The 12,213-nt window shown below is 48.2% G+C and overlaps 2 protein-coding genes across 3 annotated transcripts in view; one reads left to right on the top strand and one right to left on the bottom strand.

The window, feature by feature from the left end:
• Window positions 1-1,653: 1,653 nt before the first annotated feature.
• On the top strand, window positions 1,654-8,211 carry GSG1 (germ cell associated 1). Its single transcript, XM_040235227.1, has 5 exons — window positions 1,654-1,972; window positions 3,390-3,560; window positions 4,379-4,531; window positions 5,344-5,455; window positions 7,872-8,211. The coding sequence occupies exons 1-5, from the start codon at window positions 1,654-1,656 to the stop codon at window positions 8,209-8,211; spliced, it is 1,095 nt and encodes a 364-aa protein (XP_040091161.1).
• Window positions 8,212-9,105: 894 nt separating this feature from the next.
• FAM234B (family with sequence similarity 234 member B) overlaps window positions 9,106-12,213 on the bottom strand; it is a 39,745-nt gene continuing 36,637 nt past the window's right edge. For both annotated transcript variants that reach the window (XM_040235226.1, XM_040235225.1), the window contains exon 13: window positions 9,106-12,187. In XM_040235226.1, coding sequence (XP_040091160.1) covers window positions 12,182-12,187 — 6 coding nt within the window. In that variant the 3' untranslated portion in view covers window positions 9,106-12,181. The remainder of the gene's footprint in view (window positions 12,188-12,213) is intronic.

Below are 12,213 nucleotides of genomic sequence, written 5' to 3'. Positions count from 1 at the left end.
AAACTAAGCAGATTTGGGGCTGATTAATTCTGATGTAAGTGATTCCCCTTAGAAAGCTCAAGATGGTTTACTTTAGGAAGTCTCTGTCAGCAACTAAGTATGGGCTTCTTTTCCGTTCAGTATATATTAATATAACAGTACAAACTGCTTCATAATACAAAGTGTGAGACCTGTCAGATCTCTTTATTTTTATTAATAAATCAATCTGGCTCCATGCCACCACGCCCCAGCACTGAAACATCTAACACTGGACATTTTCATCTCACCCTTCTTTGAGGTTAAAGATGACAAGGTTGAGAGCTCCAGCCAAAGCCACGGGGGCTGCATTCATTCTGCAGCCACCCACCAGGTCTCCCTGGGCAGTGCAACTGCACTGGGCTGTGGGGCTGCACCTGCAGGTTCCTTGTCCACCCGCCAAGGACACCCTCCCTGTGGCTCCAAGGCCAGAGCACTCAGTGTCCAGCCTCCATGGGTACCACGCAGCCACTTTGCATTTGAGATTCTCTCGGTTCAGGCATAGTGGTTGGAAGCTGCACTCAGATCTCCACCTCTCTCAAAACCCATCACTCTTATTTCCTCTCCAAAGGTTGCAGCATCCCAGTTGGTTCTCTGTCCTCCTACCCTCGAGAGCCCAGTGCTTCTATCTGCTCCCCTAGGGAGCATCCGCTATAACATTCATTAATAGGATAAATGGGCTTTCCTGGTGGCTCAGATGGTAAAGAATCTTCCTGCAATGTGGGAGACCCAGATTCGATCCTTGGGTCAGGAAGATCCCATGGAGAGGGAAATGGCTACCCATTCCACTATTCTTTCCTGGAGAATCCCATGGATATACACCTCTTTACTCCTCTCAGAGGAATCGAAAACAGGGAAAAGTGAAAGTGTTAGTCACTCACTCATGTCTGACTCTTTGAGACCCCATGGACTGTAGCCTCCCAGGCTCCTTTCTCCATGGAATTCTCTAGGTATGAATACTGGACTGGGTTGCCATTCCCTTCGCCAGGGGATCTTCCTGACCCAGGGGTTGAACCTGGGTCTCCTGCATCGCAGGTGGATTCTTTACCGTCTGAGCTACCAGGGAGGAAGACATCAAAACCTTATATTGGATAGTCATAAATTAAAACCTATTTATAACTAAAAGGAGTATAAATGTTTTTTGTTAGATTGGAGGAATGGGGAATTTAACATGTGAGCCATTATTATATGTCAGATAAGTGCCCAACATTTTGTTTGTATTATTTAAGTAAACCCTCGTAACAACAACAACAACAAATACCTCCCCACTACCTTTCCCTGACAGATTACCAGCAGGAACATCTGGTGATCGCCCAATCCTTTTTCTCAACCAGATGCACACTAGCTCAGTGGCTTAATCACATTACTATCTGATGCTTGTTCAGATTATCCACAATAAGCGTTTTAATATAATAAGGTCCGGCTGAAATAAACATCATCGCTTCAGCGCTTGCTCCAGGCCACTCCTGGAGCCGAGCTTGCCCAAGGCTACTTGGAGAAAACTCCTAAGGGCTGGTCGCGCCCATTGTGTTGGAGGAAAGCAGCTCCATGGAGTTTAGGGAGCCTCTGGGGAGGGCGCTGATCTCGGATCTCAGATGAGGCTCTAACATCAGGCTCCGCGCGTGTGTCTCATTACAGATGGGGCTCCCGAAGGGCTTCTCTAGCCAACGGACATGCCTATCTGCCGTCCTCAACATGCTATCACTCAGCCTCTCCACAGCATCCCTGCTCAGCAACCACTGGTTTGTGGGCACACAGAAGGTGCCCAAGCCCCTGTGCGGGAAAGGTCTACCAGCCAAGTGCTTTGACGTGCCGGTGCCCCTGGATGGGGGCGGCAGCAACGCATCTTCCCCGGAGGTGGTGCACTACAGCTGGGAGACCGGGGATGACCGGTTCACCTTCCATTCCTTCCGGAGCGGCATGTGGCTATCCTGCGCGGAGATCATGGAAGAGCCAGGTAGCTGCCTCGCCCCCGCCGCCTGATTTCTTGTCCTCCCCAGCAGAGGGAAGTGTGTAGCCCCCGTTCACACCGGCAGGGCTCACCCCTAGCCTCAGCATCTCCCCCTCTCCATTGTATCCCTTCCACATCAGACTCCTCTGTCATAAGGCCCAAATTCCATCCATCTGGCATTTCACCTCCAGACACTCGCTGGTTTCAAACAGCATCTCCCTTCAACAGTCTCACGCAGACTTTGAAGGTTATGAGACTTCCCATTCCTGCCAGCTAGAGTTGCCATTTAGAGACAAAACAAGGAGACTATCATAGAAAAAGCCTGGGCTCTGACCAGCTGTAACCTTACAGGAACAACTTCACTCCTACAGGCTTTGATTTTCTCATTAGTGATATGCAGGCATCAGAGTAGATGGCCCTTAAAGCATCCCAGAAGCATATTCTCATTCTAAGTGTTATTGTTACCACTGAAAAGGCAGGAAGTTCTCCCCAGAGGAGCCGCAGACAGACCCTCTCAGGTCTCAGGTCGCGGGGCGTACACTCGAAAAGCAGGTGCGATGCCATCATGTTAGGTAGGGGCTTGTCCTTGGGCGAATAGCAGAGGACGCTCCCTCGTCCCTGCTCAAAGCTTGCAAAGACCCCCCTGTGGTGAGGTTTTCCTAAAGCCCAGAACTGTGTACAATTTGCAGTCTAAAGCTTCTCGCAGTTTGGGCTAAGGTGAAAAGGAGATGGGAAAGGATTATAAACTCTTGGGTATTTCCATTTATTTTTAATTTTTAATTAATTTATTAATTTTAATTGGAAGATAATTACTTTACAATATTGTGATGGCTTTGGCCATACATCAATATGAATCAGTCACAGGCATACATGTGTCCCCCTAGCCTGAAGCCCCCACCTTTCTCCTCACCTCATCCCTCCAGGTTGTCACAGAGCATTGCTGCATCATATATCAAACTCCCACTAGCTATCTATTTTACATGTGGTAAAGTGTACGTTTCCACATACATGTAAAGTACAGACTTTTGGACTCAGTGGGAGAAGGAGGGAGTGGGATGATTTGAGAGAATTCCATTTATATTTATTATTGTGCCATTTAGCACTGCTGTGACTCCAGTCCAGGAAACAATTTAGAGCCACTCAAGCCAGCAGCAGGAGCAGAAGGAGCTGGTGAAACAACGCTGGAAACACCCCCTGGGTGACTCAGGGAGTGTCCTCTTCATAATCAGGACTTGAGGCAGAAATTAACCTTGGATGACTCTGGCCTATTTTGTTCATCCATCCTTGCATCCTTTCCTGCTTCCAAAGAGACATTTATGGCCTGCCTCCCATGTGCTGGGCAGGCCCCCAGGATGCAATTAGGAAAAGCCTGTGTCCCTCGACCAGGGCAGCAGCTCACCACCTTGTACCTTGTCTATTTCAGGGGAGAGGTGCCGAAGTTTCCTTGAACTCACACCACCAACCGAGAGAGGTGAGAAAGGACTACTGGAATTTGCCACGTTGCAAGGCCCACGTCACCCCACTCTCCGATTTGGAGGGAAGCGGTTGATGGAGAAGGCTTCCCTCTCCTACCCTCCCTTGGGGCTTGTGGCAAGTATGTGGGTTTGATGATAAATTTAGTTGCCATTGAGTTGGGCCTCTGGGGATCTAAACTGTACTGTGATCTCCTGCTTTTCTTTTCTTCTGAGCCTCACAGAGTGACACTAACTCCCACTAGGCTGATTCAAACTCCCACCTGGCTGACACTCATCCCTAGGCAGGAACGCAAAAAAGCAACAGCAGGGACAAATAAAGCTCCCAAACAGAAATCTACCAACAGCTCTAAACCTACTCCTGTTGCCAAGTAACCATGTAGAAAGCTTGAATTTTTCCTTTTCCAAATTTTTTTTTTTTTTTTTTTTTTTTGCATTTCAGTAACTTTATTGAAAGGTATATATCCCTTAGTACCAAAACATAATGATAGTTGGTTAGGTTACCTCTGCCAATGCAAAATTAACACTGATGTAATACATTTTTTTGTAACATAGAAAAAAAGGAGTCAAGGCGGGAGGGGAGGAAGAAGAGAAACAAAATAGATGGTTCCAGAATTAAATTTTTTTAAGAAAAGAAACAGAAATAAGTAGCAAATGTTACATCCCTAAAAGATTTGGTGGAAATTGGATGATTTCTTCTCCAGTCTCCCTAAGAGTACTTACAGTGAGTTAAGCATGGTTGATTGTGTATGGGATACTGAGTAGAGTGAGAGCTGATAGCCAAGAGCCCCCTGGTCAAGGACTGTCCCAGCTGCTTTCAACTCTGCCTTCTCCTCTGGTGCTAATGAGGCTCTCCACTCCTCATGGGCAGCAATTGTTCACCTCTCGTTCAGTTGTTTAATTGCCTGGGTGAGGGTTCTTCTTCCTCTGGTTTCTGCAGAGATCCTATGGTTATCACTGGGAGCCCAGTTTGCCTCCACTGGACTTGAACTCATCAGTTTCCTCCTGCTACTGATGGACTTGCTGTTCACGGGGAACCCTGGCTGCAGCCTCAAGCTGAGCGCCTTTGCTGCCATCTCCTCTGTCTTGTCGGGTGAGTAGTGTCTCAGGAGCTACAGAGGGGGTGGGTGTCCCCTGCTGCCTTTGAAGCCTAGCCGGCAGCTGGAATCTCTGTCCTAAGGGAAGGGAAGAGCCCCGAAGAAAGCTAAAGAATGGAGGCAGGAGATACAGCACAGGCGTCTTTAATTTTAAACTGAAACAGCAATGCAAAATGCTGGATTACATCATTACGTACTTCGCAAAATGATTTCTCTCTGGGTTCTTTCTACTTGCAAGTTTTCTCATTATGTACAATACGGTTTGGTTTATTACTTCTGAGTCATGCACACAGCTTTGCCAGACTCAGTTGGATCAAGTAAGAGATGCCTGTAGATCAGTGGTCCCCAAGCTTTTTGGCACCAGGGACCAGTTTTTTATGGAAGACAAATTTTCCACAGATGGAGGCAGGGGATGGTTTGGGGATGATTCAAGCACATTACATTTATTGTGCACTTTATTTCTTTTATTATGATATTAAATCCACCTCAGATCATCAAGCATTAGACCCCAGAGGTTGGAGCCCCTCGTGTAGATAATGAAGGAGAGGGTTCACGTTGGGGATGCAGATGGGAAAGACCTAAAGGGAGGAGCAGCCCAGCATGCAGCATTGACTAGAAATGTTCCTGTAGCTCAAAACCTGACATCTGGGGAACCAACAGCAAACACGCCTTCAGGGAGGGAGCCCCCAGCGCAGGGTAGCCCTGATGCCAGATAGGGAATACGATTTGCTCCCAAATCGTATTCCCTATAGATAGATGGCAGTGCCAGCCTTTCTCTAAGGGTGCTGCCTCCCTGTTTCTTTTGCAGGCCTTCTGGGGATGGTGGGCCATATGATGTACTCACAAGTTTTCCAGGCAACGGCCAACTTGGGTCCAGAAGACTGGAGGCCACACGCTTGGAACTACGGCTGGGCTTTCTAGTAAGTGCTTATCACCTCTGCCACCTTTCTCTTCTTCCCCGGCCCACCTCCATTAAATGGCAGCCCTCAACCAGGCACTTGCTGTCTGTCCTCCTTCCTTCTCTCCATCCCTCATCCCAGACACCTGTCAATCATCCAGAGGGCTGGACCAGCAGGCCATACCCATTCTCTCCCCCGCTTCCAAGGAGAGGTACAGAATGGATTCCTCTGGCTTATTTTTCGTGATGACATTGTCAAGTTTTTCTGCTGATAAAGCTATTAATAAGTGCTTCTACACCTGACATGTAGGACGTCCTAGGGAAATGAGACTGATTTTGCATGGTTTATGGAAATGAGGCTCTACATTTTATATATTCTGTTGCCCACAAAGTTCATTCAGATTTTTTTCATAAAAGCTTAGAGAGAACCCTGAACAAACTTTTTGGCCAACCCAATATTTTATGATTCAAAATACCTGGGAGACAGATAAATGAAGAAATAGCCTTGAAATCTGGATTCCATTTCTGTGAATGGCTGCCCACTCTCCTCCTATTATGAATAAGTTCATCCTGCCTCCATTCTTATTCCACCAAACTGTGTTAGAAATAAAACAGTCTCCCTCTAACCCTTAAAGAACTAAGGGTTCAGTTAGTTTAGACTTCTCTTATTATAAAGAAGGAAGCAGAGACCATGATGAAACATGGGTAACAATTCAAGGGTAACATCCCCTTTACGTGGGTTTCTCACCTTCTCCCTTGAGGGACACTCTCCATTCACTACACAGATGTCGACTTAGATCTTCATGAACCATCTGGGCTGAGTGCTAAGCACTTACCAGTGCTGGAAAGACAGTGCCAGGCTTGAATTTCTGTGCCGAAGAGGCACATGGAAGCCTATACCTGTCTGTCACAGGATCCCATCCCCTTTCCTCATGGTATAATAAGGGCTATTGGATTCGAGGGTCTCTGATCTTTCCATCAGCCACCCGATCACAGTTTAGCTCATTTTCCAGACTCATCATTTCTCAGCTTTTGTCCATTTTTTGAGCCATTCTTGGCATTTCAACTGCAAGGCTCAGACTTCAGAACTCCCAGCAAAGTATCTTTGTCCGTCGCAAGCAGCAGAGGGGAGCACACAGCAGCAGCGCGCGGCCTTCCACCGTCACGGCCTCATGAAATCCACCCCCCAACCATGACCCCCCAACTCCTGGTGTCCCGGGCTTCCCACGATTGTGAGACACTTAGGGGTTTGACTTTCCTGGTTCTTAGGAGTGTGTTTGATATGGTTCCCTGGTGTCTTTTTCTCTTTGTTGAATCCGTCCAGCTTCTCTCCCATCCTTTACAAATTTCTTTGATCCAAGAACCACACTGTTTGCATTGTAGGCCTTGTTTCCACTGGAGAAGTCTATACTAATGCCTCTGGATGTGTACTCAGGGTTTCCTGAATGCCTCCCAGAGGCTCAACTCTGGAGACTCTATGACAGCTAGGCTCAAAACTAAGGAAGACAGAAGAGGTATCTGAGTGCAGGAAAATCTTTGGCAGGAAATATGTGTGCGTCAGGCTTCCCTGGTGGCTCAGATGGTAAAGAATCTGCCTGCAATGCAGGAGACCCAGGTTCAATCCCTGGGTCAAGAAGATTCCCCTAGAGAAGGGAATGGCTACCCTCTCCAGTAGACTGGCAGACTATAGTCCATGGAATTGGACACGACTGGACTGGACTCACACACACACGTCAGGGGAAGGAAAGAGGTAGTGCATTGGGCTGCGTGTACTGTGTCAGCTGAGTACGGGTCTGTGGAATTGTTGAGATTATATGAGGGTAACTGCAGCTTGGGAAAGTGCAGTAGTCCGAAAAATTGTGTGTGGCGGGGCAGGGTGAGTGTGTGTATGTGTGTGTATGTATACACATATACACAGAGTTTCCCTGGTGGCTCAGACGGTAAAGAATCTGCCTGCCCATGCAGGCGATGCAAGTTTGATCCCTAAGTGGGGAAGAGCCTCTGGAGGAGGGAAATGGCAACCCACTCCCAGAGGGAAAATCCCATGGACAGAGGAGCCTGGCAGGTTACAGTTCATGGGATCGAAAAAGAGACAGACACAACTTAGTGACTAAACAACCACACACACAAACATATACACATATAAAACAGGCCTCCAGGTATAAAAGAACAAATCGGTGCAGTACTTAAACTCCTGACTTTAACACCGTATAAATCATGGTTTTTTACTACAAAACATTCAGAACTTACCCTAGGACAGACCAAATTCAGACCTCTTGCCCACTGCTCTTTATCTACATGTGAAAGGTGACACCCTCATGTTCCTAAATCCCTAAGAGGCATGCCCTAGTTGACTAGTAGGAAGGGACCTTGATATTTTTCTTTCAAACTCATAAGAAAGCATCTTACTTTCCCATTTTCCATGTCTGTGTCCCTAGCACGGCCTGGGTCTCCTTTACCTGTTGCATGGCATCGGCGGTCACCACCTTCAACACCTACACCCGGCTGGTGCTGGAGTTCAAGTGCAAGCACAGTAAGAGCTTCCGAGGAGCCCCAGGCTGCCAACCGCATCACCACCAGTGCTTCCGGCAGCAGCTGGCGGGCACAGCCCACCAGGGGGCCCCCGTGACCAGCTACCCCCAGTTCCACCGTCAGCCCATCCGCTCCATCTCCGAAGGGGTAGACTTCTACTCAGAACTACACGACAAGGAACTTCAACAAGGCACCAGCCAGGAGCCCAAGGCCAAAGCAGCTGGCTCATCTGTAGAAGAGTGTTAGGAGTTAGGGGGTTTGGAGAGCAGGCCGAAGCCCTACCTTACACGTTGCTCTGTGATCAACACGTGCTCAAGCCACAGTCTGTTTCCTGAGTGTGACTTCCAGAGGTTAAGAACAAGGGTATTGAAAGTCTAAGTCCAAGGGGTGCACATCAGTCCCACCGCCCCCACTCCACCGCCCCTACCCCACATCTCACTCATTCAGAAGTTCTTCTCGATTCGATTGGTCATTATGTGCTGGGTTCTGGGAGATTAAAAAAAGGAGTAGAGATTCTGCCCTTTAGGGGCAATCAGGCTGGTCAGGAGAACAGAGAAGGCTGGGTGATAGGGGCTCAGCTCAGCCATGGCGCACTTGACTTTAAAGCCACACACTGGGAGGCAGTACTAGCTAGGAGCTATGTATGCCGTGTAGAGCAGGGGTCCTCCACGCTGCCTGCCACGTGTGGTAAGGACCACATCACACTATGTTAATTACTGTGTTAATTACACATTATCCTTGGAGAGACCAGGAGACCAGGACACATGAGAAGGCTCCCACAGCCTGCCTGCAGGGACAGGCCACCCCCAAAACAAACCCCCTTAAGTCCCCTGGTGGCCTAATACTTAGGATGCCAGGCTTTCAGTGCCATGGCCTGGGTTCAGTCTCTGGTCAGGGAACTGAGATATCTGACAAGCAGTGGGTGCAGCAAAACAAAAACAAAAAACCAGCCCACTGAGGCCATGCGGACAGGACAGCGGTTCCCCAGTGGCGAACCCAAGGGATGCTTCCCCAGAGACCAGGCTGCAGCTGACACTCCTGAGACCCCGGCTCACATCCACTCCCTCGCCCCTTCTCTCTTCCATCACTGAGAACACACCGTCCTTGACGGCTGGAAAGAATGTAAGCAGCACACACGTATGCTCCTATACAGTGTTTATTTGTTCTGTAACAATTCACATTTTAAATAGTGCTTCCTGACAACGTACCAGCTGGCTCTCCTTAAACACGGGTACTAAGGATGGCCATTCACATTCGAAGGGCGGGGGGGGAGCCACCGACAACACGAGGAAAAGTGGCAGAGACCCTCTGGGAGGGGGATGGTGGGGAAGATGTTATCTAGGGTGGAGGGTTCATAAGGGATGTAAAAAGGAGATGCTGGGAGAAGGAACAGCCTTGTGTTCTCAGAAGTCAGTACCGTTTCTAAGTAGTGGTTGATGGGCTCTGCTGGCACCCCGAGTGGAGTGCAGGGGAGGAGAGGAGCCCTTCCTGTCTTAGACGTCTGGTCAGGGGGTTGCCTGAGAAGAAAAGGAAGTTCAGGGACATGTTTGACAACAGCCCAGCACCCACACCGGTCAGATGAAGCTTCCTCGATCTTCATCCACCATGTACACCCCACTGTACTGGCTGCGAGAGAAAGAGGAAACCTGTGTCCTGCTGTTTTAGCCAGAGATTCAAACTGATCAGGGTCAAAACAGCCTCTGTTAAGTTGGTTTGCAAACACACCACAAAGAACTTAGGGACTTTTTTCCCCCTGACTGCTACTGATGTATTTCTGGGACACGCCCAGCATAAATACACTCTCCTGCCCTCAACAGTCCCTCTCAAACCAGATCCTCAGTAAACAACTCTGCATTTGACTCTTGCCCAAAGTACGTGGCTTCCCAGGATCCTCCATGTGGCAGGGCCCCAGGTGGCCCAGCCCCGGGCCACAGGATGGCCACTCAGGCTTTAGGTATTCAGCTGACTGTGAATTAGTCCTCAGAATTCTCTCCTAGACCAAACTTGATCCTACACCCTTCTTGCCAGGCAGATTCAAACCCTAGAAGTGAATCTGGAATCAATCCCATGCTCCTGGATATCTTCTAATTGTTCCCCTAAGTTTACAATAAGCTGGACCCATACATGCCTTTCAAAGAGCTAGAACCAAATTTGCTTTCAGGGACTTAAGGCAGAGGGGATGGAAGGGTAGAAACCTGGTTAAAAGACCAGTCTACAGGCTGGGTACCATGGTTGCTTAGAGCTCTGGCTACCAACCTTCTGTTAGGTCACAATGCCTACCAGTGGGCAATTCAGACAGATCCCTTTAAATCTGGCATCCCAATTTTCTGTAGTCTCTAAAGTCGAGTAACCTATTAACACAAGCTAAAAAGACACAGGTCTAAGTCAAGAGAGAACCTGAGTGTACTCAGGGATGACTTATCAAAATTATTCCAGAACAAAAGTGGTTCTCCTCCAACTCATGTGGGATTCCCTGCTGTATGAACAATGGTCTAGACATTTAACAGAGAACCTGATAAAGTAACGTAATCATACAGAAGAAGGAAGAAGGAAGCGCTAGAGATAACTCTAAAGAATTTCATCACCTATAAAAGCTATAGTATTTACAGAGACATTTTCTCAAAATACTCTGCTTCAAGGGCTCTACAAGGAAGAGGAGTGTACATGGCAGAATGTATGCATGCTGGGCTCAAGGAGCCAGAGTCAAAGTCCAGAAACAGCTTGGCTCTCGTGCAAGCAAAGCAGAAATTTCCCTGAATAAAAGAGCAGAAAGGAAGATGCCCATGAGGAAAAGATGCTGAGAAAGCAGAGTGGAGATGAAAGGGGGCTGAGGCTGCCTGCCTCAGTCGTTCCTGACTTGAGTTTTCCTCTAAGCTGAGGATGGCATACACATAAGCACATCCGCAGTAAACACGATAAAAATGACCATGACTGGCAGAACGATATCAACCGAGACATAACCTCTGGACCTTGCTGGGGGAGGGGGTGGGGGGAGGGCGGTATTTAAACCACTTTTGCTCCCTTCCAATAGTCAGAATGGGAGAAGATTATTGCAAACAAAGCAACTGACAAAGGATTAATCTCCAAAATCTATAAGCAGCTCACAGCTCAACAGCACAAAAACAACCCAATCAAAAAACGGGCAGAAGACCCAGACAGACATTTCTCCAAAGAAGATATGTTATTGTTGTTCAGTTGCTAAGTCGTGTCTGACTCTTTGCAATCCCATGGATTACAGCACACCAGTCTTCTCTGTCCTCCACTATCTCCTTGCTCAAATTCATGTCCATTGAGTTGGTGATGCTATCTAACCATCTCATCCTTTGCTGCTCCCTTCTCCTTTTGCCTTCAGTCTTTCTCAGGAAGAAGACATACAGATGGCCTATAAACACATGAAAAGATGCTAAACAACCTCTGAGCCACCAGGAAGCCCTCACTCATTATTAGAGAAATGCAAACCAAAACTACAATGAGGTGTCACCTCACACCAATCAGGGTTAATCGTTATGGTCACTACATCTAGAGAGAAGAAATATGTGAGGAGATGAGACAGGAGGCCTAAGATGAGGAAGGAATGAGAATTCTGACTGGCTTGTGCTATCCCCATGTCAGTCTTTCTTGCTGCTGCCAAGGTCAGGGGCCAGGCGAGGTACCAGCAGTGGGGAATAGGGGAGAGACCAGCAGGGGGGAATAGGGGAGAGAGGCTGAGATGCCCTCCAAGTCAGAGGTGGGCTACCTGTCTCAAGAGGACCCACATCAACAAGATGTGTTTCAGGCGGATGAGAACCTGGGAGCTTAGGATGTGCGTATCTAGAGAAGGCTTCATCACCACATGAACAGACAGATACATGCTCAGGGCATTAGGCACAGCAAAACGTTCCAGGGAAGGACTTCACTGGAATTTCCCAGCCAGGGTTCATACATTAGACAAACAAAAAATAAAACAGTAAGATTCACAGTTTCAAACTATCCACACACAGTGCCTAGGAGAAGGGGTTAATTCAGGGGTCAGGCGGGCAGGTAAGATACCCCAGCCGAACAGGTGGTGCTGTTATTGAAGAATTCCAAGTGCCTTTCCAAGTGCCTGGCGACGGTCACGCAGAGGAGGTGGAAGGGGGTGACAGAAGTCCTCCTCTCCAAAGAACTATGTTTACACCCGCTGGGGAGGGACAGTGCCACTCCGTTCACTTCTTCTGGGACTGAAGAGTCCAGCAGCCTAGATCTAGGGAGAAAAGGGCACGAATCAGT

The sequence above is a fragment of the Oryx dammah genome, unplaced genomic scaffold (assembly GCF_014754425.2).
Source record: "Oryx dammah isolate SB20612 unplaced genomic scaffold, SCBI_Odam_1.1 HiC_scaffold_29, whole genome shotgun sequence".
Lineage (NCBI taxonomy): Eukaryota > Metazoa > Chordata > Mammalia > Artiodactyla > Bovidae > Oryx > Oryx dammah.
Note: the sequence above shows the minus strand (reverse complement) of the source record. Positions and strands in the feature narration are given on the sequence as shown.

Coding starts and splice junctions, on each gene's coding strand:
- GSG1 (XM_040235227.1), top strand. CDS start 1,654: ATGGGGCTCCCGAAGGGCTTCTCTAGCCAACGGACATGCCTATCTGCC. Junction 3,561..4,378: donor TCCCTTGGGGCTTGTGGCAA/GTATGTGGGTTT, acceptor TGGTTTCTGCAG/AGATCCTATGGTTATCACTG. Junction 5,456..7,871: donor AACTACGGCTGGGCTTTCTA/GTAAGTGCTTAT, acceptor CTGTGTCCCTAG/CACGGCCTGGGTCTCCTTTA.